The sequence below is a fragment of the Cryptomeria japonica genome, chromosome 6, assembly GCF_030272615.1.
Source record: "Cryptomeria japonica chromosome 6, Sugi_1.0, whole genome shotgun sequence".
NCBI lineage: Eukaryota > Viridiplantae > Streptophyta > Pinopsida > Cupressales > Cupressaceae > Cryptomeria > Cryptomeria japonica.
In genome coordinates, this window is record NC_081410.1 from 476,885,245 (window position 1) to 476,910,842 (window position 25,598).

The window sequence follows — 25,598 nt, forward strand, 5'->3', positions numbered from 1 at the left end:
AAGAAGGTGTGGATTTTGAATTATGTTTTGTATTCAATGATAATAAGCATGATTTGGATCTAAAGGTGGTGCAATTTGCATAATGCTATGCAAATCTGGCCACTTGGCATATGTTGTGCTTAGTGTGAAGAACACTATTGGAAAAGCAATTTGAAGGATCATGTCAATTAATTCTCCCCAAGACCTTATCCAAAAGAACCTTATTCTACAAAGGTTTGAGTCAAAGCACATTGATTGATTTGCAAGCTCATCATAAGTATTTTAATCATTGTTGAAGTTATACAACTATAGTAGGAAGGTTATCATCCAAGCTCTTGTGGAGAAATGTTGTTGTTGCTTGGTTTTTATAATGCATCATCATATTGAGAGTCAAGTATCTAAAACATAGGTGTTGATCAAACTTATTATCATGATATCTCATAAGATGAAGTGCATATTCATGCACCTTAATCTTATCCATGTGTTGTTTGAAAGTTACCATGCCTTAAGGGGGAAGAGTGGGAAATGTCATTGCAAACAATTCATCAATGGTGTACTCATTTGTTGGTGACAAAAAATAGATGGACATTTCATAATAAGAGTTCCCCATTCAATGCCAATTTGTAAGAAGATTTGAATATCTTCCACCCTGATGGGTAAGTGGGAGGATGGCCACAAATGAAGAGTCTTGGTCTACACGTTGATTCAATGATTCATCTCCTAAGGCTAACAATCACGGGAACTAAATGTTATCTTGACAAGGGCACGGAAATTTTGAATTATACATATGGGGTTGCTTGTATATAGACATCACCCTTCACCCAATGACACATTAGGAGGACTAAAAGTACTTTCAACAAAGCATCAATGCATTTCTCCTTTTTGCAAGAATCAATAATCATCATTAACCATCATGATTCACTGTTAACCACCCCAAGTAATCTTTGATTAGAATCAACCAATTACAACAATCAAATAAGCAACAACTGAATTATCAGCATTCACTTCTAAAGGACTTAATTGATATCTCTAATGCAATCACTCGTCAATTTATATTAAACTTAAATAAGATCATTCATTAATCAATTCAAAAATATTAATTACCACCTTAGGATTTGTTGCCACGCTATCTCTTTTATATTATTAATTTAGTCTTAGGGCTTCACTAAGGTGCAAAGAGTTCTAAACTCCAATCTTTACATAGTGAACCCCATAGAACTACTCAAAAGCACCAAGTTTTTCCTAACCTCAAATATTACCGAGTAAACATGTTCTACAACTATCAAAGATCCAATTTTGTATGGGCCAAAATTATGAAAGGAAATGATTACACCTCGAGACATGATTGTTGTTTTGGCTACATCTTAGGCACACAATTTCTCTAATTTTAGTCATCTTTAACCTTTGCTCTAGAACCTAGTTCAAAATTATAAGTGTTAATCTTATGCCACAACATTGCATCAATCAAAATACACATTGTATCTATTTCAAGGTATACAACCCTAAATCTGTCTTATTTACATTACACGTTTATTTTAATATGTCAAGTTTAGTTTAGATTTTTTTAAATATATTTAAAGGATCATGTTATTTCCCTTCACATTATAATTTTTTTAGAGTTAGTAGAGAGAAAAGACAAATATATATATATATATAACTCTAAGTCAAAATACTATACAAATGTGGAGATTATGTAGCTAGGCAAAAGCAATAAACTCTTTCATACTTCAAAACTAAAGTTGAAAAAATAAATATGAATTGATTTATTGGTTGTCTATATTAAATCATCATTTTAGTTAATAAATTTGCACATCATTAATGTTGTAATATCTGTATAAAAACGTAAATAGAATATTTTTGAATTGATTAAAATTAATGAGTTTACAATTAAAATACCCCATCCTCATTCTTTATAAATTGAGCACCACACTTTATATACCTAAACCTTACAACTTACTATCGTACACATGCATATATGTGAGAATTTGCCAAGATCTAGAGGCAATGGAAAGAACAAATAATAGAGAATAAAATGTGACAAGAATAAATTGTATTCCTATCAATGATGCAAAACGTGATCAATTGGATCATCAAGATTGTTGTTACATACAATGTAGACGAGTCTACTTATAAAGGAAAGGTTGAGAGACAAGAGAGCACCCAATGATGACACGTGGCTCAATGAGATGCAAGGGTAGGTAGGGGTAGGTAGGAGAAATAGTAAAACATTCCATATGAGGTGGATCACCCACTGAAAGTGGAATTATCACTCCACAATAAGTGGATATGATAAGTAACAACAAGATCACACCATAAAAGGTGAAAATTCTCCTACATACACACTCCCAATGTAGCACATCTCCCTAAGTGTCTCATATGCAAACTATAATGTGATGCATGTACCTAAGTAAACTTAAGTAAAGTGCAATTATATCCAAGATGAATAAATAATTACACCAACACCCCCCTTAAGTGCAACTTAGGGGAATGCACTTAAGTCTACAATGCAACTAAGCAATGCAAGATGGGTCCCGGCTACATGGCCATGTTAGGTACCTATGTACAAATGCAAATGCAATCAAACTAATGCAATCTCTCACAAATGGAGAAAGAGAGAAAAACCACATGAGAAAAAACTCCAACCCAAAAGAGAGATGAAGAAGAGAGACCATGAAGCCCCCCCCTCAATGTAAAATCTCCTACAAAGATGATCCAATGATGTTGACCAAAATATCTCCCCATAAGGAAGAAAGAGATTCAATGATGCACCAATAATGTCAAAGTTTGACAAAACCAGGTACCAAGTCGATGACGATGAATCACTCACTACAACAAAATGAAGATCAGACATGGAGACAACTTGCTTTGAGCATCAACTAGATACTCGTAAATGGCAGAAATACTGGTACAATCAAAGTCTCACGGGAGCCATGCACAAATGTGTACAATCTAAGTCTCAACTGGAACCATGCACCAAGTCTCACAAGATATTCTCAATCTATGTGTACAAGAGGATTACATCAAATATGTCAACAATGACAAGATACAAAGAGGTGTGGCACTTTATGATAGTGCGAGTACAACATTGTTCATGCAAGAGCATACAACATGATATAGTGCAAATAGGGAAACAAGAAGATGATGCCACCAAAGAAGCCTTGTAGAATACTGCAGATGAAAATGCCTCTGATTGGGATGTCGCCAAGAAAAATATAGGAGCAATAGCCCTCCCCCCCGACTACCGATTGGAAGCGCTGCAAAACATGTATGGAGGACAAAAAATATATGTTCCCAATTTTGCTTATTCCATGATAGTTTTGTTTTTAAAAACTTAATTAAAAGTTTAATAAAAACAATTTATTAAAATGCCCCAAAAAAAACTTTATTAATAAACTAATAAGATAAAATTTGAAAGTTTTTTTTATTTTTGAATATTTGACAAAAAAAACTTTCTTAAGAAAAAATAATACGTGATTTTTTTTTAATTTTGAACTTATTTAAAAAAACTTTAATAAAAAAAAATTTTAAAAAAAAGTTAATTTTTTATTTATTAAAAACATTTTTAAAAAAACAAATTAAAATTTTTTAACTTTTTTTTAAAAATATCCCACATGCATATATGTGAGAATTTGTCAAGATCTAGAGGCAATGGAAAGCACAAATAATAGAGAACAAAATGTGACAAGAATAAATTGTATTCCTATCAATGATGCAAAATGTGATCAACTGGATCATCAAAATTGTTGTTACATACAATGTAGATGAGTCTTCTTATAAAGGAAAGGTTGAGAGACAAGAGAGCACACAATGATGACATGTGGCTCAATGAGATACAAAGGTAGGTAGGAGAAATAGTAAAATATTTCATGTGAGGTGGATCACCCACTGAAGGTGGAATTATCATCCCACAATAAGTGGATATGATAGAGTAACAACAAGATCACACCATAAAAGGTGGAAATTCTCCTACATACACACTCTCAATGTAGCACCTCCCTAAGTGTCTCATATGCAAACTACAATGTTGTGCATGTAGCTAAGTAAACTTAAGTAAAGTGTAATTATATCCAAGATGAATAAATAATTACACCAACAATATAGTTTATGATATTTAAATCAAATAAAAATGAAATTTTTATTTAATGGCGCAACAAGATTGTTGTACAATCGACCAACAAGCCCAGAAGAACTTGTTATTGAATCTCCATAAAATAGAGAAGGAATTTGTTATGCACAATTCAAGTATTGGAGATAACAGAGTTTTGCCCACTTCTTGAAAGCTCATCAAATTCTCACACAAATCTATCGGCATCAACAAACCTAACCCTAATAATCAAGATTAAGTTAGGGTAAAAAAGGAAAATGAGGAAAAGGATAATGCATCTCTACCATCAAAAAGAAGAAATGAAAATAAGTTCCAGTTTCTAAACAACAAAAATTTCACCGATTAAAATTCTAATAAATAAAATTCCTTCAAATGATTGTCATGTTAATTTTGTTTGTAGATTGGAGTGGGCCATTTCATCTGATTATTTCACTAATTAATAGCAAGAAACATGTCTCGTTCAAATCATTTTGAACATCTTGAACTCTTAAGGTGCAATATCCATCATTGATATGCAAAATCAAGTTACTCCTCATAGAGTGGAATGTCTGACATAATTAAATCCAATAATGATAAAATCTATTGTGCCACCATATTAATTTCAATTTCATTTATATTGTTTAATTTAAATATATTAATTATTTACCCTGAAACCTTCACCTCTACATTTAACTTAGGGTTTCGATTCTTGCATATATTTACAACGTCCGTCTATTTTCTCTTATAAATTTAAATAAACAAATTTTACAAATATTTTAATCTCAATCATTTATCAACATATATATTTTAACATTGACCTATTATCAACATTCATCTCTTATTCTTAGGGTATGATCCTCCAAACTTGATGCAAATACTCCCAAGGAAATGGGTGTACATTATACCTTCCGGAAAACATAAAATATAATTTAAATAAAATATGCATTATGACATTGATATTAACAAATTATTTATAATTTTAAAAATGACAAATATCAACTTAGTCAAAACTATGCTAAGCTGATACTCTAAAATCAGATGGTAAAACAATCTGAGTTGATATTAAGTCTTCCATAAAAAAATAAAAACATGCCTACCGTACTCTACTTATTTCAATAGTGCCAAAGTAGTAATTGAATGGTTGAAGTCCCTTCCCTTAAATTAGTAACATCCATCCGGTCATCAAAAGTAATCTTAATAGAGAATTAATTTCATCAATATTGAACATTTAACTATTTTCTAACAGGTATTTTAGCAAAATCTTACCGTATGGATACAAAGATAAAGCTTGTAAAGAACATAGGGGAAAGGACCCAGTAGTTGTGCACCCTAACTTCGTGCTTCTCAAAATCCTACTTGGAAATTTCAAATCACTCCGATTTTTTTACAGCAGCTTACTTGGCAAGTCCCCTACTTATAACTAAGGTTTCAGGGCCACATCATCAAATATGATGCCACATCAGCATGCTTTTTGTCAAGGTGTCCAAAACAGCCCCAAAAAAAAGTGAGACCAATAAGCTTGCAAAAGAGACCCTAATAGTTGTGCAGCTGACATGGCATCACCTGATTGGTTACTTTTTACAATATTAGTACATTTCTTAACAACTATTGGTACATTTCCTAGCAACTGTTGGTACATTTCCTAACAAAAATTGATATTTTTTGTTTCAAACAATAGGTTTTATTTGTTCAATTTTTGGAACAAAAAGTATCAACAACCCTCACAACAATTGGTACATGCTCAACTACTGGATCCTTTCCCCTATATACGTAAAATAACATGGGATTAATAATTTAAGTGTATCAAAGACTGAACAAGACGATACTGCCAGCATCAACATAGTTTCAAAGACTGAATAAGACGATACTGCCAACATCAACATAGTTACCGTGGGGCAAAACAATTTGTTTGCAGAATACAATTCATACATTTTAAATCATCGTAACAAAGTTATTTAGTGCACCACATAACTCAAAAATACATTCGCTCCTCTCGCTACCCTTGTTACTCTGTCTGAACACTCATTGTCTGTACACTGTCACTTGTTTTGCCATTGAAACTAGCTGCAGGTTGACTTGTGGTCTTCCAAAGGTGTGTAGGTAAAATTGAAAAGTCAATCTTGTCTGGTGAGTGAAGAAAATTGAAATTGATTAAAAAAAAATGTACATGGCTTTTAAGAATACATAGAAGCAAGATGAAAAAGTTTGAGTTTTTGAGCTTTACAATTTTAGGACAGGCTAAAATTTTAATTGCACAACTGAGGACTAGCTCACCATCTAAGATGTGAAATGGGAAGATGGATGGTGCCCAAAGAAGTTTCAGAAGCAAGGACTTGCATTTTTTGCTGCAAGGGGGTGGTGGAAATGGAATGACACTTCATCAAGGAATGTGCAGCATATGAAGATATTTGTAGGCAGATCTTCATAGGCAGTTTGATAAAGACTTAAAGTGGATAGTTTGAATGAGCTTTTTGAATAGACTTCACAAAACGGCGAGTTTCTTACTTAAGATTCATAACAGAAGAACTAACATGGAAAAGGATTTGAAAACAGGTTAATTTGGTGCATCTTGGTCCCTTAATCTGCTGGGTCTTGTGGATGTCATTAAAATTCCTTCATTCATTCATTCAACGTTACCACCAAGCAAGACAACACTTTAGTGTATTGGACATATCCCCCTTTATGCAACATCCCATAAGGAAATTGTCCATCCATCTACAAGGAGTAGAACCCTTAAACTCTTCCAAATTTGAACCTGCAATTCATACACCAGTATGAACCTTGTGTTAAGATTTGTATTACCCTTTGTATCTGCATGAACCAGTCTACCCATCAAACTCTACAAGCATAATAACTAGGTATAAACCAGAATCTACTAACAATCTATACAAAACACAAATACAATGTACAGGACTGTAGGTTTTGCCTCTCCACAGACAGGTTGATCAGTGACTTCCCAATGACAAGGAAAAACACACAACAAAAATGTTCGCTTTCCACGTTTGTAACGTCTTCCAACTTTCTTCTTTTGGTAGTAGAGAATGAAATCCAAATTACACCGTGAAGGCGGGTTAAAGAATGCCTCAAATGAAATTTTGACAATTGTCAACACAGCTCTTTGCCATAATCTAAAAAGATTTAAATCGCTCTCATTGAGTTATTACTTATTAGATCCTAACTGGCATCTGATTGTGTTGAAACATACTAAAAATGACCACAGAACAGTAAATCTGCATAGAATCTTCCGATCAGGATAAACCCAGATAAATGAACCGCATAAATAATCAAAATTGAACAGAAGCTACCATTTCCAGTGTGACATATACTAATGCCGGTTACATTAAAGGATCACAGATCATATTGTCCAAGATGAGTTAAACCATAGTTGAAAAACTCGGACTCAGCAATGACTCCGCAAGTCCAATTTTTTTTAGAAACTCGGGACTCCCTAAAACTCGGGGAAAAACTCAACTTTATCGAACACTTGAAACTACATTTTTTTTAAATATTATTCAAATACACACATTTACACCAAATTTATAGAACATATACTGATTTCCATGATATATAAATCAAAGTTTGAGTTCAATACATAGCATTAACCAAAAAACAAGTGGATTATGCATAAAAACTTAAAAATGACACTTATATTTTGTTTAAAATTTTAATTATAAAAAAATGACTCAATATTAGGCAAGAAATGGCTGTGTATTCGATGAGTTTTATATTGATTAACGCTGCATACATTATTCTTATGAAATAAATTGATGCTATTAAGGAGAAGTATATAGTTATCAGGCGTTGCGGTAAACACCCAAAAATGTCTCCATAACGGGTTGAAAAGTGGGTTAAAGATCAGATTTTCGCAAGTTTTTTTTTTCCATTTTTTACTGACGAGTTTTACCCCAATTTCATGCAAGTTTTGGTGATTTAAAGCACAAAAAATTGCAGCGAGTTTCAGAATAACTCGTCTGCGAGTTATTGGGCGAGTGACTCGCGATGATGAAAGACCTGCGAGTACTCGCGAGTCTTTGAAAAAAGCGCAGAGTTTTTCATCTGAGATAAACTCCATACCAGAGAACGAAAAATGTTTTAATTAGCTTTTACATATCAATAGCTTGGGAAACTCTCGTCTAGTTTATCACAAGTCCAAGATTGGTCTGATGCATCGTCAGGAATGAGTTTAAGCTGCTTTACGCATACAAAAATATTTTGTGAATTTCTATGGCCATGTTTTTGTTGTAACTGGGCCAAAAAATAATTGGCATGATAAACCTGCAACTAAACAGACGGCAAACTGCCCACTGGAATTAATGCTGAAAAACTAAACCAGAAAGCATTCACCCTATACACAGATAAATGATGACAATATGGTACAACGAGCATTCACAGAAGCTATACTTGATCTCTTTGAATAAGTATTTCCTGCAAGATGAACAGTAAGAGAAAATAAGTACCTAGTCAAAGAAATAACTTTTTAATTCAGGGATGCGAAACAGCAGGTATCATTGCTACCTGCTTCCTTGAATCAAAGATCTGTCTTTGACGAGCTTGCTTCTTATGAAAGCATTCACCACACCAATCAGGAAACTCAGTTCGATGCTGCTTTAGCTCCCTAAACAATGAACTGCAATAAACATGCATGCGAATCTTAGTTGAAGAACATATATGCTACTTAACTATCCACCATTAAAAACCTGCCAGTTTATTGATATGGTATAAAGGACTACAACTTGTCTGCAGATTAAGTTTAGCTATAAATAAGCAAAAGTTAGAATATATCACATGCTATAGAGAATATCCATCAGCGTACCACTAATTTTTTTTTCTCTCCATGTTAAAAACCCAAAGAAGAGGGAAAGCTACTTCAAACTAAAGCCTAGAAAGTGTAGGATTTCATAGAAACTGCTTAGGAATTCCACAAAACATTTCACAAAATGGGACAAGTAACTCAAATAGTTTGTTATTAAATAAGATCCAATAGACATGATGGTACAACATGGGTAATATCCTCTACACCTAGAATGTCAACAAGCCCGATATATTTTATAGATTAAATTGATCCTATCCAAAACTTACTTTTTCATAAGTGAACCTTGGAGTTCATATTTGTGACTTGAACTACATTAATTGTTCTCAATACCATTGATTTAATACAATCAACATTTCACACAAAACATGAGCCTTTGCAATTCCTACAAATACTGAACGAATTGCAAAACGACTGCAATCAGATGGTCAACAAACTTGCAATGGTTTCACCTAGATATACAAAAAGGACAATGCTAATCCAGCTATTGGTTACTTGAATCAACCTCTATACACAGCCTTCATGCTCTTCTTCATCCTTGTGGATATGAAAGAAATTGGGAAAAGTTGCATAAACAGATCCAATATTTGGTGAGATGCCAAATTCACCCATCTTGTAAGTCATAACATGATTGCAATTTGCAGAATGATCTACTCTACCACTTGAACACCTTTGTGTTCCATTTAGTATAGACTACCATAAATTGATTTGAAAAGCACATTTCTTTACAGTAGCTAGACATTTTGGGTACAAGGGGCATTGGCAATTCTAAGAAAGTATTTCTACTGAATGCACCTCGAAATAAACAGTGTAAGATACATCAAATCATGAGCAATGAGCATCATAGCTCAACCTGCAAACAAGAGGTGAAGATGGTATACCCTTGCCAACATCACCTAAACCTTGGGATTAAATCACAATGAACTTTCTTTCAGGTTTATCCACTGTTAAGCATCGTTATGGTTGTGTTTTGGTCATAGCGTATATACTTTCAAAAATGATTATCTGAATGGATTATTCACCAATTTAGATTAACTTTGACTGTAACAATAAATCAATTGAATAACTTTTAAATCAGCATGAAGTATCCTCAATGAAACTGCTTCATAAGTTGCAAGTGCCACAGCTTTATACTCCACTTCAAAGGAGAAAAGAGTTTTTGTTTGTTTTTTATTTTTTCTTGCTAGTCAATGGAGCAATCCTTGTTACTTGGCCAAAAGCATATCTTGCGGCAGATTTCTTATCATCTATTGAACCAACACAACCAAAACAATCACTCCAACAATGCCAAATGCCTAACTTTGAGGTACCTTGTGCAAAATTCATAATTTGTTTGGCTATACTCCAATTATCCATCTTGTTTTCCCTCACAAACTTGGAAGTAAAATTGACAACAAAACTAAGACTAGTGCTTGTGGCTATAAAATAGATCAAGCTTCCCACCAAATTCAAAATAAGAAAAGAAAAACTCATTTGAAGCCCATGAGTCGTACTTGACTGGTATATTCAAACTGACCTCCATAGGAACCAAAAAATGCTCACAAGTTACAATCGTCCTTGGGAATTTCTCCACAATTTTTAGGATATTTCAAAAAAAGAAAATTTCACATTAGTCTACCAAAATGCTTGTCTTAGATAATAATGCAAAAATTCTAAGTCTGTCATGTAAGTAGTAGAGCACAAATGGGATTTTACTTGTTAAATTGTATGATGCTTAGTATTCACATAAACAATGAGAATAATTACATCACCTGAACTCTTGAAATTTAGATTTAGCTCAGAAGGATTTCTTCTGAATCTAGACCTCATATAATGGACATCAATTTTGAAATATCAAGCTTGTGGATCCTACTTTGAACTATAGATGATTTTGACCAGCTTACATAAAATATATTATTTACCTACAGATGTCGAGCCTTGCAGTTGAGTCAGATACATTTTCTCCTCAACTTCTCCATTGAGACACGCATTATTTGTGTTCATCTAGTAGCTTTCCAATCAAATTGCAATGCATTGGTTGGAACTAATCCGATTATAACCATTTTATATTTTGGAACAAAAGGCTCTGTGTAAGCCTAACCTCCATTGAGAAAACTCCTTTTAATTCAGCCTCTCCTTGTAAATGTGCAAGGATCCATCAGCTTTTGCTTCATCTAATGGACTCATCTACATCAAAAGAGTTTCTTTCTTTATGGTGATTTTGCAAAAACCCAAGTTTTGTTTTTCATCACAGCATCATATTCCACCTATGTAGCCCTTTTCCACACGTTTCTCACTTGCTTTAATAAACCTCACATGCAGTTTTAGTTATCAAACAGAAATTACAAAATACTGAATTATCATTGAAATTCATAAATCATACACTCAATTATTATTTCATAGCTCATCCATCTTAAGAATCTTTAGAAAGCTTTATTTGGTTCCATCTATGATAAAGTAGTACCTCTTGGGTCCATTCTTTATAGGAAATACCAGCTTTAAAGACCTGCCAGCAACCTTAATCATGGATATTTCAAACTCAACATCCTAATTGTGAGGCATTTGGAGTGTTCAAATGATTTTGAAACACTTGACCAGACTATCAACTAACTTTTAACTACAACTAACTCATTAGGACACCCAGTTCATAACTCCTGCCAACCCATTGATCATTGCACACATTCTATGGTCATGTATATAACATCAAAGTACGTGTATAGTCTGCAGGCTGATATCTTTTAGCAGATAACTAGTGGACATAATTAAAGTGATATTTGCATTGAAGGAAGAAGCTTGACATCTGCAGTCTTTGGAGAAAACATTTCTATAATCAGTCATAATTGTTCCTGACACTACTATTGATACTAAGCCAACTGTGAGATTTGACATGAGAAATAGAAACATAAAATGCTAATCCAAAGAGAAAGACAACAGGGAGGTAATCTTAAACATCATCAAAGGTGAAAGAATCACTTCAAATATATCCTTCATATGTTAATAGTCTCCATTTCAATGACACAAATCAAAGTGGTGGAAGTGTAAATGAAACTTCCAAACAGAAAACACTTAAAAATTGTATTTGCAATCATAAAACTCAATGCAACCAATAAAACAATAGTTTCGAGGTGAAGTTTGTATGCATGAACATGCCTTCTACACCAAAGGATTAAATTAATCCTATAACCAGAGTCAATGGCCAATGCTCCATGACGATGACGACCAGCATGTAGTACAGCTTGACCAGGAACGTGAGAATAATTAACATTTTCCTGCCAAATTGAACACAGTAAATTTAGAGAGAATTCAAAACAATCCTCCCCAATAAACCAATGCTTAAAAGTTTAAAGCAACAGGGTAATTATTTGATCTTTTATTTAAGCCAACCTTGAAAAGAGCTGCATGGTTAAGCTTTTGGTCTATATGACTTTTGCAAGAAAAGAAGCCAATTAAACAATGAAAATTATGTTAGGAAAAAATCAGTTAAAATACTGCTTACGTGAAAGTCAGAAATATAACCCTAAATTGCACAGACAAGATGCAGGACATTTAATTTGTTAGAAATCATAAGCTTGACCAAGCATTCATAATTTTATTGTTTTCAAAGAAGATTATTAAGCTATGTTTTAGAATACCCTCCTTTTGGTATCAATCTTTGGTTCTATGATCCTTGCTGCCCATTTATTTCTAAGTTAACCCCACTTCTTATACTTTGGTCTTAGTTCTGCCCTGGATGAATTTATAGTATTGTCTCCTTGTCAAATAAAAAACTATAACATGTTGAATAAGATAGAAACATAATGTGGATCTTTTGTTTCCCACTCCCTGTCGAATATGATACCGCTGGAACGAATATTACTTGTAAGAATCTCATTCCACACAAATACAAAGAGAGAAATCATAATCAATAAAGGAAAATAAAAAAGATTCCAACTTGAAGGAAACGAAGAACGCCTATGATAATTAAAGAACTTTTATGTGATTGACACCACAAGATTTGTTGATAAAAAGGTAGAAGAAATTTATGCAGTACGAAGGACAGATTTTGGCATGCACCATGCAGGAAAATGTATTACTAGACAGCCTCTGTATCCATGAATATAAAGCAATGCCATACAAGTCTCTGAAAATCATTATGAAATCAAATCCAGCATTTTCAAAATCGAGTATACTAGGAAAACTTTGATAAGAAAGAAAGATAAATGGTTAATGTAATGATCTTCAAGAATTCAAACACAGAAACATCACAAAAGAATGATAATTTTAGTCATATAAAATACTAAAATAGGATAAGATGAGGTGCAGACAGACGACAAAAAGAGGAAGTATTACTATAAGATTTGACAGTGCTCACAATCTTAACAGAGATAGACAGTCCATCAAAGGTGAATGAGCCATTTAGTTTAACTAGAAAGTGTATTGTCCCCATTTTTGGTCACCTCAGTATTGGAGTTGGTTTAGGCTTTCTCGGTGACCGTCAGCCTTGTCTAAGAGGATGTTAGTGATGAGCTCAATTGGTCTAGAGGACTACAATGTCACTTTCTGAAATGAATTCCAGCTTCAAGTGTGTTCTCCAAGATTCTTGGAGAGACCGTCTATTTATAGCAAGTCACCTTGTCGGACCTGAGTTTCATTATTCAACATCCATCACTCCAATGCAGTCAAATTTCGATCTGCTGCTTTTTGACAATTTCCACAACTTGGGTGTAATATTGAGCTATTAACTAAGGTTGCTAAATTTTATTAAAATAATTAAAAAGCACCTTAGTATAATATCTCGTTGGAATGAGAATCAAAAGTTTTATAAATGTTGGACATTGATAAACTGCCCTGAGTGCCAGGAATATTTAAATATTGAAATAAATCACTTTTTGAAGTAATAAGGCTTATTTCAATTATAAAGTGATTTTATATTATATTTTCCGAAAAAATCCAGAAAAGTTTATAAAAGGGGTTTGTGAGCCCATTAGACTATTATGCAGACGTAAGATCCTCTTCTAAGTACACCACCTCATGGTGGATGGCTGGTGGCCTACCACATGAGGCTTGGCTTGGAGGGGCAAGGTGTATCCCAACCTTGGGCTTAGAAGTGAAGGATACTGTGGGCACCCTATTGTGGTTTCTCCTCCAACCACTACCATGGTTGATTGTTGGAATGGATTTAAATAAGTCTAAATCATAGGAAGGTGAATAAGGTGGCATGAATAGGGAGGGTAGAGACAAGCTTCCCCACTAAGTACACCACCTCATAAAGGATGGATGACGGACTACCACATTGGGCAAAAAGGGATGGTGTATCCACTGTTGGGCATAGTGTGAGGATAGCTTTAGGCACCCTATCATGTCTCCTCATCCAAGCCCTATTATGGTTGAACCCCAATAGTGAATTATAGATATTATATGAAAAAATTCAATTAAGAGGGTTATGAATATATGTTTTTTAATCCTAGTAGAAATGATCGACTTTCTGAATTATATATTCAATAATTGTCTAACATGATTGCAGGATCTCAACCGGAATCTATCTATTAAACATTCTTTTAGGTAAAGTTATATCTCTAACTATATTGCATTTCTTGTTTTTATTGAACTTGTGATTCTAGGGCAAAATTTAGGGTAATCACAAAAGGGGACATTACAATTGGTATCAGAGCATCGTTCCTGCCGACCTAAGGGATGAAAGTTAGTTGATGCAACTTAGGCAAAGGGCACAAAGAGCATTGGAAAGAGAAAAGAAGAAACTTGCATCCACCAATAACCCCACTCAAAACAATACAATGAAAGAACAAATGGGAAATGAATTGAGAGCCTTCATGGAGTGCAATGAACAAACAACTCAAGCTCTAATGGAGCAAAATGAGAGAACGACACAACTACTTCTCCAACCCATCCAAAATATGAACAACAATAATCCTAGACCCAACCAAACCAATGGGAGAGATGTCAACTCTAATCATTCTAAAAATAATAGGACCCCACTAAGGTCAACTCCAAAGATAACTAGATCCTGGTTTATACCTAGAGAAGGGCCAGCTAGAGAAGGAATTATTTAACTGAATCATAACTTAGAGGAGCTTGTCAAATCATATTCGAGACTCGAGCCTGAAACTAGGAGAAACATCACGTTTAGAGAATTTTGTGAAGCAAGATCAAGAATTAACCCTAGAAGGGTAAGGGGTCAACCTAACCAAATCTTACATCACAAAGTAGGCAAATTAACTCTTCCCAATTTTGATGGGTCAAGGAAGGTCAACACTCACTCATGGATCCAAAAATTAGATGCATACCTATCTCTTAAACACGTGATGCAAGAGGAAGCCATCAAATTCACCATCCTACATTTAGATGGGGTTGCTCACGACTGGTGGCACCATGGTTCAATTACACAAGGCCATTAAAACATAACATCCTATGATGACTTCGCCAACAAACTCATTGAAAGATTTGATCAAAAACATCCGGAGAGTTATTTCCAAGAATTAACCCAATTAAGGCAATAAGGGACCGTTGAGGACTATTTGATGGAATTCCAAAAGCTCTTCATCATGGTTCTTGGAATAACCAAAAAGAAATGCACATACCTATTTATTCAAGGGCTATCAAAACCTATCATGGGCATAGTAAATGCCTTTGATCCTACCACTCTACAAGATGCAATCCTAAAAGCCATATGACTTGATGCCACCAAAACAAAGGATAAAAGTTACTCTAAAAATGTGACATCAAAAGATAAAACACTTCTATGACAAAGGTGGACATATAAGAACATTTCCCCCTAGAGATGACCATGAAAAAATTTAAAGGGAAAATTTATGTTTCAAATGCAAGCGAAAATGGGAATATGGGCATGTTTGTAATAAGGAAAACCTCAAAAGGCAACAAGGAGACCTAAAAAGGAAGGATTTATGCTTCAAATGCAAGGAAGCATGGAAGCAAGGACATATATGTGGCAAAAGAAGCCAAGTACACAATATAGAGGCATTATCCGACAAGGAAGCATGGGACGAAGAGAAAGAAAACTCATCCTTGAAATCAACTCTATGTGGCCTGCTAGGTATCTTGCTCTTGCCTGGTCTACTCTTCAATAGCCAATACTTGTTGATAATTTCCAAACATGCTTCTGGATCATCCTCATAAACTGCCTTAGCTCCTTCTATGCTTTTATAGATCATGTCTCTCAGCTCGGGTAAGTGGAAGGCTTCACTGATGGCAGTTTCTGAAAGGTAGGCAAGCACTTTGTTTGCCCTCTCGGGTGAATAACTTAAAGCACACAGATAAAACACGTAATGCAAGATAATAATGCCACAGATATCAGATGCAATATAAGAGATGTTATTCCATTCATAATTCGTCCTTTACAAGTTACATTCCGAAGTATATAAAGATGCCGAGGGGGTGCGAGCGCCAACCGTCGCACCGCAACTACCACCCCTCGACTGCCAACAAACCAACACAATTACAACTTAATTAACTAGTTTTATTTCCGTGTACAATATTGCCACCAACATCATCCCCGCCAAAAGAAAAGAAGTCGTCTCCGGACGACTTAACACAAAATAGAGATGACATTAAACAGAACTGCTGACGCCAGTCGGGCCCGGAACTTATACACCTGTTGCGTCCTCGCTTAAAAACCCTTTTCTGCTACTGTCCTATGCTCAAGTGTGGATTTCACCATTAGTGCTTCCTTTGACATCACAATCCTCCTGTGCCTAAACCAAACTTGTCTGCAAAACATGCTTTTCAGTCTCAGCCTCCACCAACTGCTACTCAAATGATACTGTCTCCCTAGCCAATTTGTCCTCGATAGCCACCGGCGTTGCCCTCTCAGCATCCAACTCCTGGGTACGTTGAGCTACGTCTCACGCTAGTACTGCCTCCAACCTGGTGGTCAGCTCCTCCCAAGCCCTCTCTGCATCCACCAAGGCAACCTCACATCCAGCCGAGACATACTCCAAGTTCCTCAAAGCGTACCATTCATGCCTAGAGGTGGCCACAACCCTCTGTCACAAAGGCTACGAGACACCTCAAATCCTCCATCACACTCCCCAAAGGCTGATAACTGAACTGAATAACTCCCTGGTGTCATACAACTGCGCGGACCTGCAATGCCTTCCCTCAAACTCTGTTTGTTCCCAACCTCCAAATCCGTCTCCCTCTACGGCTTATGGCTTCCCCGCCAATGCTTAGCTGCAGGCTTCTTTCTCACAGTACGGAAAACCACAACACTTATTGTGACATCTTTAATGCCCTTCGCCCAACTCCACCAAGTGTACTGTAGCTCAAAAAATAAACTGGGGGTCTGGGGCAGCGACCCCAGTGGTCAATATCCCTCCACTGTACGGCTATGTGTTTGTTTGTGCGAGGGCTGCGTGTCTTTCTTTGTGCGGGGTTTTTATTTCTTCTCCTTTTAGTTTGCGCGGCTTTAACCCGCGGCAGTGTCCACCGCACGACGGTGTTGCCACCGAACACCGCACGGTGGTCCCACTGTTCGGTGGTTCCACCGCATGGTGGTCCCACTGTTCGGTGGTTCCACCGCACGGTGGTTCCACCGTCAATGGTCCACCGCACCCGTCGGTGGTTCCACCATATGGTGGACTAGAGAGCCTTTTTTTCCTTTTTAAATCATTTCGGACCGTACGGACCCGTTCAGCCGTACGTTTTTGTTTTTTTCTTATAATTTCCTAATTTAGTTGTCTAGAGAGTCTTCGGCTCGGGTCCCCTGTCTCTGGGATCGCCCTTCATCCTTCTTGGTTTTCCTTGCCCAAGAGTCTCCCGCGTTGGTCCTGTGCCTCTCAAGTCGCCTGCCCGGCCTCTCGAGTCCCCTTCCATCCTCTCGAGTCCCCTTCCATCCTCTCGGGTCCCCCTCCGCCCTCTCGGGTGTCCTTTCGACCTCTCGGGTCCCCTGCGCGCTTCGCGTGGTAGGGTTTCAATTTGGATCCATTGGTGGCAAGTCTATTTACAATGGCCATCTGAAGAGCTGGAACCACAAATTCTACAGGGACCACAGTCTCCTTCCCATACATAAGAAGAAGAAGAATAATAAAGATTTTGAAAGTTGCGGCCTTCCACGCAGGGTTCCAATCGTTGCCGACACAATTGATCTTCGGATTATCTATGTCACCGAGGTTTGGGGCATCTCCCTTCCAATATTCTATGTATTCTGGCAAGTACACCTCCTCTGTTACTTGCTCTAGTTCCTCTACTTTGAGCCTGTAGCTCTATGGAACATTTCATAATCCTCCATCTGCCAATGGAAGAGCCCGTTCAATGACCCTGTCTCATCCTCGGAGCATTCTCCTAGATTGAGAATCCCTTCGTTGTTGGGCTCCCTGTAGCCCCGTCCTTCGTCCCTCGGGTAGCCTTTTCCTTCACCCTCTGATTCCGAAGATGATGTCAGTTCCTCGTCAACAACCTGGGTCCTCAGATCAATGGTGTACTTCCGCCCCCCTTTCTCCATAGAAAGGGTGTTCTTTTTCCAGTCGTGGTTCACCTTTGCTGTAACCAGCCACCCTCTGCCTAAGATGGCATCGTACCCCTTCTTCTTGAGTGGGATTACCACAAAATCTAGTATGAAAGGTTGCGTGCCGATGGTGACCGGCTGGGCCATCAGGGTGCCGAGTGGCTTGATGCTATGCTGGTCTGCACCTACCAAGTTGAACGTGGGTGGCCATAGTGTTGGCTTCCCCAGCTTCTTCCACGTATCCTCTGGCAGTACATTCACCCCCGAACCTCCGTCCATGATGGTGTCTTTGAGGATAGCCCCGAGAATTCCCATCTCTACTACAGCAGGATGCTAACCACTATTTAAGGCCAACAACATTGGGTCAGCCAAGGGGCTGACCGGAACTTCCGCCCGTGTGGCACGCAAAGGTGCCTGCACAGTGGTTTGTATGGAACTAAAAATGGCGGTTCTTAACTGTGGCATTGTTTCTAGAAGGTCCTTTACCCTTATAGGTACTTCCATCTGCAGTACTTGGCCAATGATGTTATTTTTTGCTTCCGTACAGGATGATGTACTCGCCACCTCGTTGTCCCGTCGTTCGACCGTCATCTCTCGTTCAATATTGGCCTTTGCCTCCCGTAATCTCTCCTCCATACGGGGGTTGGGATAAGTGGCTTTTTTCGTCTGGGCGTGGGTGATCGCCAATACTTCTTTCTCACCAGTCTTCTCAGCCTTCTCAATGTTGAGGAGATTAACCCCTGCCTGTGGGCAATTTGCGTCCTCATGGTCGCCTGGCCCACACCATCGGTAGAGGTGCTGAGGGGTGGCTTCCTTCGTGCAATCACGAGCGAAGTGCCCCCACTGATTACAGGCCCTACATTGGATAATTGGGCGGCCCTTAGCATCATACTGGATACAGCTTCCATTATTGTTATTGTTGCTATTCCTTCCGTCGCCGCGTCTGTTGTCCCGGTAACCTCGAGATGATGCCGTTGTGTTGGTTTGCTGGGCCGTACCCGCTGGTGTGGATGTTGTGGCCTGCTCCGTGAACAACACTTGGTTCATTCGCGTATTCCGGGTTTTCATGTTGTATGGGCACTCGTTGGTGGAGTGTCCCATCACTTGGCAAATCTCGCAGAATGCCTTCTTCAGGCAAGTACCCTTTGTGTGCCCCTCCTCTTTGCACTCAGTGCACCATATATCCCCTTCGATCTGACTGGTGCTTCTCATTGTTTTGAATTCCCTCCTCATTCGCTCCATGTCTTTCCGAAGCGCTTGCACCCGTTTGCCAGCCTCGTTGTCGCTGCTGCTTTCCTGTGACGAGTCATCCTCCTCGGACGAGCTATCCTCCTCCTCCTTTTTCTTCGATGTCTTGGTCTCGCTCTTGAGATCCATCGCTCTATTGTATGCGTCTTCGTACGATGTAGGTGGAGCAATTTTCATCTTCCTTCGGAGGGAATGCTTTAGTCCCTCCACGAACCATCGCTTTTTCAACCCATCTGCTGGTTGACTCTCCATTTTTCCCAATAGTTCCTTCAGCCGCCGACTATAGGCTCGAACAGTCTCGTTCTTGTTCTGCTTCGTTCCATAGATCTCAGTGACTATTTCGTTGTCATCTGTCAGGAGGCGGAACTCTATCCCAAACTCCTCCTTCAGGTCGGGCCATGTGCCGACTTTGGCCTTATCCATGTCTGAGTACCAGTCTATGGCCACTCCCCTTAAAGTTGTTGGGAACTGTGTTACCCATTCGTTTTGGTCAGTAACACTGTTCGCTGACCATATGGTTTCGCACATTCGACAATGGCGGACGAGATCTTCCTTCCCGTCACCATTGAACTTCAGCAGTTTCTGTTTACTCCCCATCGATGGGGGTCGTCTTCCTGGAGGTGGCTGTGGCTGTGGCTGTGGCTGTGTCTGTGCCCCTGCGCCGCTCCCTCCGGTGCCGGTGGTGTGTCTTGCGTGGGTGACTGGAGGTATGGTGATTTGCCTGCCGAGTGTGGCACCTACCGTACGGTTATCCTCCCCTTCATTGTCACCCACGCCCACTCCTGGCTCCCTTTGGTGATCCTCACTTTGTGGTGTAAGGGATAAGTTTTTGAACCGATCCCGCGTCTCTTCGACTAGATCTCTCCTTAACCTTGTTTCCTCCAGAAACTCTTCGTGGCTCCGCACCCTACGGTGTTCTCGCGACGCGTAGAAATTTCCGTCGGCTTCTGCACCCTCCGTGACACCTCCTTGGTTCCCCTCGGGCCACCCTTCAGCAGGTCGTCCTTCGGCAAGTTGCCTCAGCCTCCGTCTCCGTTCTACTCGCTGCTCCAGAATCAAGGCCCTCTGCACGGCCTCCCACTCGTCTGTTTCTGCTTTTTTATTTCTATCTTTATTCAATAGATTGGGCATTAATTGCCCTACATTTCCATAATTCGCAATACATTTCCTCAGATACAACTCGTGTCAATGACACTTTTATTTGAATATAGAAGATTCAAGGTTCAATTCCTTCTTGGTCTGGCCCCACCCCGCACCTCCAACGCTGTCCACACGACACTTAGTGGGATTTTCGCCTCCGTCACCTCTCGTCGGACGTAGGTCTGGATGGCTACCGGAGCAGAATTGAGAATTCTCTCGTTGCGCTGTCTTCTCCTATGTAAAGTTCTGTTCGGGCGTCGTCGGCCTCTGGGTTTACCTCACCAACGGGTAGGCCCATCGTGTCTGCGCGCCATCCGCGTCTTCCGTTCCCGAGTACGTCTAGGCAACAGCGCCAAATGTTTACCCTCTCGAGTGAATACTTAAAGCATAAAGTACATAATGTAGAATAATAATGCCATAGATATCAGATGCAATATAAGAGATGTTATTCCATTCATAATTCGTCCCTTTACAAGTTACATTCCGAAGTATATAAAGATGCCGAGGGGGTGCGAGCGCCAACCGTCGCACCGCAACTACCACCCCTCGGCTGCCAGCTAACCAACACAATTACAACTTAATTAACTAGTTTTATTTCCGTGTACAATATTGCCGCCAACACACTCTTCCATCTTTCGCCACTATTGTCCTTGTGTGGGAATCATAGTGTTTGGCACACTCGACCATCAATTCATAGCATTGAACGACGGGAGGGAAGCCAGCTGCCTTTATGATTCATCCATCATCTTCTTTGTTGTCACAGTGGGCTTTGCTTGTGTATGACGAGCTTCGGAATTTCTTGAGATCAAACTTTCCAAGGTTGGTATCTCCTATGTTGATCCAATGATGCGTGATCTTAGTCTCCAACATCTCGCTCTTTTGATCTTCCTTGATAAGTGCTTGACGTGTGCCAGCCCCACTTGCCTTCGGTGCCACCATTCTTCACCTAAGAGAGTTATCTAATATTAGGTTTATGGTGAAGAATGTTTAAACTATTGATTCCAAACCTAGGAATAAAGATTAATACTTCTATGATCTAAAGCAATTCTGAACATGAATGATTGAACATTATTAATTACCTATTTTCAGTAGGCTTATTTAAACTTTCTAATGAATTTGGAGCATTAAAGAGGTCTAATTTAACAAAAAAAATGACCAAAATTTAGTCATAAATCAGACCTGCACCTAATATGTTTTATACATACCTCTGATTTTTACTGGTTTTTACTTTGAATTGATGCCCTTAATCAAAGGATGTGACTGATGATGTTTGAGAGGCCTGCTGGTGCTGAAGGTGTATGAACAAATTTGCCCTTTCTATGGTTAAATTCGCTGCACCACTGAGCAAATTCGCTAGCCTTATGATGAATTTCACTGTTGCTCTAATGGACTTGCTCTTTTTGATGATTGAATCTGCAATCTTTGTGATGGAATTTGCTTTTCCTATGGATAAGTCTGCTCCTTTGCTGAGTAAATATGATTGAATTGTATGCTCTTAGGTCAGATTCGCTGCTGATGTTGATTGGAATCACTGATATGCTCTTAAAATTCACTATTAGATAAGGAATTTGTTTTGACATGGTGATCAAATGAATGTTTTGAATCCCTTTATATAGGCACTTAAGGCAAAGGTTGTGTCTCTTAAGGGTTGAGGCCGACTTGATTTGGAATTAAAAAAAATCATTGTTGCTTATAAGGCCGACCTACTTTCCCTATTCAAATTCATACCTTGGCACCAAATATGTTTGCATTGCATTGCTAGGCGTGGTAATTGAGAAAATTCACTCCCAAAGGGGAGCAAAGGAAGTACTTTTTGCTCCTAGAAGGGAGCAATGGAATAGGAATTCGCTCTAAGGAGAGAACAATGGAAATCGCTTCGACATCAAGGCAATGGAAGTCAATTTCGCTTCAAATGCTGATCAATGGAAATGACATGAAACTCAGCTCACTTTCTAACCATCTTATCTCCTATCACCCATTCATGCCTTAAAATGCTTCAAATGATCATCAAAAGTGCTTAGGGAAGGTTTTCGCTCTCATGGAGGAGCAAAGGAAGGTGAATTCACTCCTGAGAAGAAGCAATGGAAGCACACTTCGCTCCTAGAGAGGAGAAATGGAAATCATTTCATACTTAGCCAAATTTTCATCCACTCTCTCCATTCCATCAACTCATCCCTTGAGTTTTTAATCCTCATGTGCAAAAGTCATTAAATCACCTTCACCAAATGTCTTGGAGCTGACTTTGCTCCTAAGATGAGGCAATATAAGTCAAACTCGCTCCTAAGGAGGAGCAATGGAAATAAATTTCGCTCCAAGGGGAGGGCAATGGAAATAAACTCAAATTCTCCCTTAGCTTGGTCTTATGAACTCATGTCTTGGTATTTTGCCCTTTATGCATGTGAATGTATCAAACAATCCTCAAGGAAGTATTAGAATATTAAAATAATGTTAATTTTAGTATTAATGCTCAATAGTGTATATTCTATTTTAGTTAGATCGTCTACGATCTTCTCAGCAGTTTCTTATTAAAAACTTGCTATTCTTGTAAGTATTCTTGTATTATTTATGAGCGTCTTGCTCATTCTGTTAATCAATCCATTCTTTGAAATCCATATGCTTTTGCATTTGTTCTAATGGTATCAGAGCTATAGGAGAAATTTTTTTCGAAAATTTTTTAATTCTAATTTCCAATTAGTGGAAATTTTCGAAATTATTTCTGGTTTTTAAAAAATCCTTTTAGGGTTTTTTTCAGTTTCCTAGCTCCTGTGACTACCTCGCGGGTTTGTACAGTCACGTTTTTTTGTGACCTGTGATCATTCCGCAGTCTGCCAGCAACACGGGGTGCAGGTGATTTCTTTTGGCGGTCTATTTATCTTTGTCCGCGCGATTTTTTTCCATCCGCGCGCGACGTAAGATCCACCCGCGTCCTGTTGTTGGCCCACACGAGATTTGCTTCGGCCCGCCAAACCTCCTATTGCTGGTCCGCGCGATAACCATTTCTGCTCGTGCTTCCCTCGGTGGCCCACACGCGAACTTCACAGAGCGCGTTTTTGCATTTTCCGGCTGCGCGATTTACACTTGTTTCCAGCTGCGTTTTGTTTTGCCACCCGACCTCCATTCCGGCAGGGGATTCCATGTTTGGGGTTGTGTGTTCTATCTCTGCTCAAGAACCTCTGCAAATTTTCTGTGAATTCCATGGCTCCCACGACCTTCTGAATTTTTTCGATTAAGGTGTTTACCTTCAGTTTCCCATCGAAAATAATTTTTTCTTGCAGATTCTTGGTGGGTTTTTTGAAACCTAATCTGGGTAGTTGCCCGATTTTTCTAGGTGCATCGTTTTCCGTGCCTCGATTTTCAAGCCAACGGATTTGAATTTAGTTTTCAGATTCCTTTTGAGTTTTCTCTCACCTTTCAGTACATTGGGAACCATGCAAATGGCTTCTCTCACCAATCTAATGTTAGAAGGCAGTCAACGCTTTAATGGCCACAATTACAACATCTGGAAACAGCGTATGTTGACCATTTTTGAATATAGGCATCTTGACCAGCTTGTTTTGGGAAAAGAGCTCAGTCCTGGTACACCTGGTGCAAATCAAGATAAGTTTGATGAACGCAATCGGGAGGCAGTTATGCTTCTCAAACTCTCAGTGACTGATGATCAGTTACCGCAAATTCCTTCCAACAAGACAGCTTCCGACATCTGTAAGCATCTGAAGGAATTGCATGAGACATCCGACAAGAGCCGAGCATTCTTTCTAAAGAATCAGCTGTTCTCCATTATGATGGATGAACGTATGTCCTTACAGGAACACCTCACGAGGATTAAGGATATTCGAGATCAGCTCAAAGCTATTGGTCAGACTATGGAGGAAGAAGACATGGTAGTAATCACTCTGAAAAGTCTTCCGAAATCGTATGAACACTTCATTGAGACCCTCAATATTACTTCCACTAATGTTGATCTGAAGTTTTCAGAATTGTGCACCAAACTTCTACAGCAGGATCACTGGAAACAATAGTTTGGTAGTGGTACTACATCAGCCTCCTCGGAAAATGCCTTCACAGCCCAATCCTTTCACAAGGATAAAGGCAAATTTCAGTCCTCTCAGTCTTCTCAGCAGAAAGGCTCTTCTCAGACACAGGATGGAGCTAAGAAGAAGAATGTGCAATGCAATTACTGTCACAAGTACGGCCATATGAAGAAAGATTGCCATCAGAGGCTCGCTTCTAAACAAAAGAAGCAGGGAGGGTCACACCAGAAGGCGCATGTTGCTGAACATTCCGAGCAGAAGGAGTCTGCCTTTTATGCCTTTATGGCTAAGAGGTCTTCAGATCATGCCAGGTCTTCTGCTTGGTACATCGACTCTGGTGCATCACGTCACTTTTCTCATCGACGTGACTGGTTTACAGACTTCTCATCTTTCAATGATTCCGTTGTATTTGGCGGAGGTGAGGAGTATACAGTTGTTGGCAGAGGCACTGTTCAGATACAGTCTGGTGGCAGGACTCTCATTTTCCTGAATGTGTACTATGTTCCTGGTATGGAACTTAATCTGCTCTCTGTCAGTCAGATTATGAGGAATTCTCCTCAGCTAGATGTGGTGTTCAGTGCTCACAAGTGTTCCATCATTGATCGGGAGACTCGTCTTACTGTTGCTGTTGGTCTAGAGGATCATGGCCTATATAGGCTTCTTGACACTGGTGATTCTCCTGAAGTGGCTCTGGCAGCTCGTGTTTCTCCTCTCAGCACTTTGTGGCATCAAAGATATGGACATCTCAACATTCAGTATCTCTCTCAGCTATCTCGGGAGGGACTTGTTTCAGGGTTACCTAATATTCAGACTCAGCATCTTGGAGTATGTGGCGCCTGTCAAGCTGGCAAACAGCATCGGACTTCA

General features: G+C 38.7%; 1 protein-coding gene across 3 annotated transcripts in view; it reads right to left on the minus strand.

The window, feature by feature from the left end:
- Positions 1–7,764: 7,764 nt before the first annotated feature.
- The window catches only part of LOC131051018 (2-oxoglutarate and iron-dependent oxygenase domain-containing protein CP2), a 147,925-nt gene continuing 130,091 nt past the window's right edge, over positions 7,765–25,598 (minus strand). For 2 of the 3 annotated variants that reach the window (XM_057985359.2, XM_057985360.2), the window contains 3 exons: positions 12,003–12,121; positions 8,579–8,690; positions 7,765–8,488 (listed from right to left, as the gene is read on the minus strand). In XM_057985359.2, the coding sequence (XP_057841342.2) occupies positions 8,459–8,488; positions 8,579–8,690; positions 12,003–12,121 (261 nt within the window). In that variant the 3' untranslated portion in view covers positions 7,765–8,458. Of the gene's footprint in view, positions 8,489–8,578; positions 8,691–12,002; positions 12,122–25,598 lie in introns of those variants that run through there. The other variant, XM_057985361.2, reaches the window with a different exon arrangement.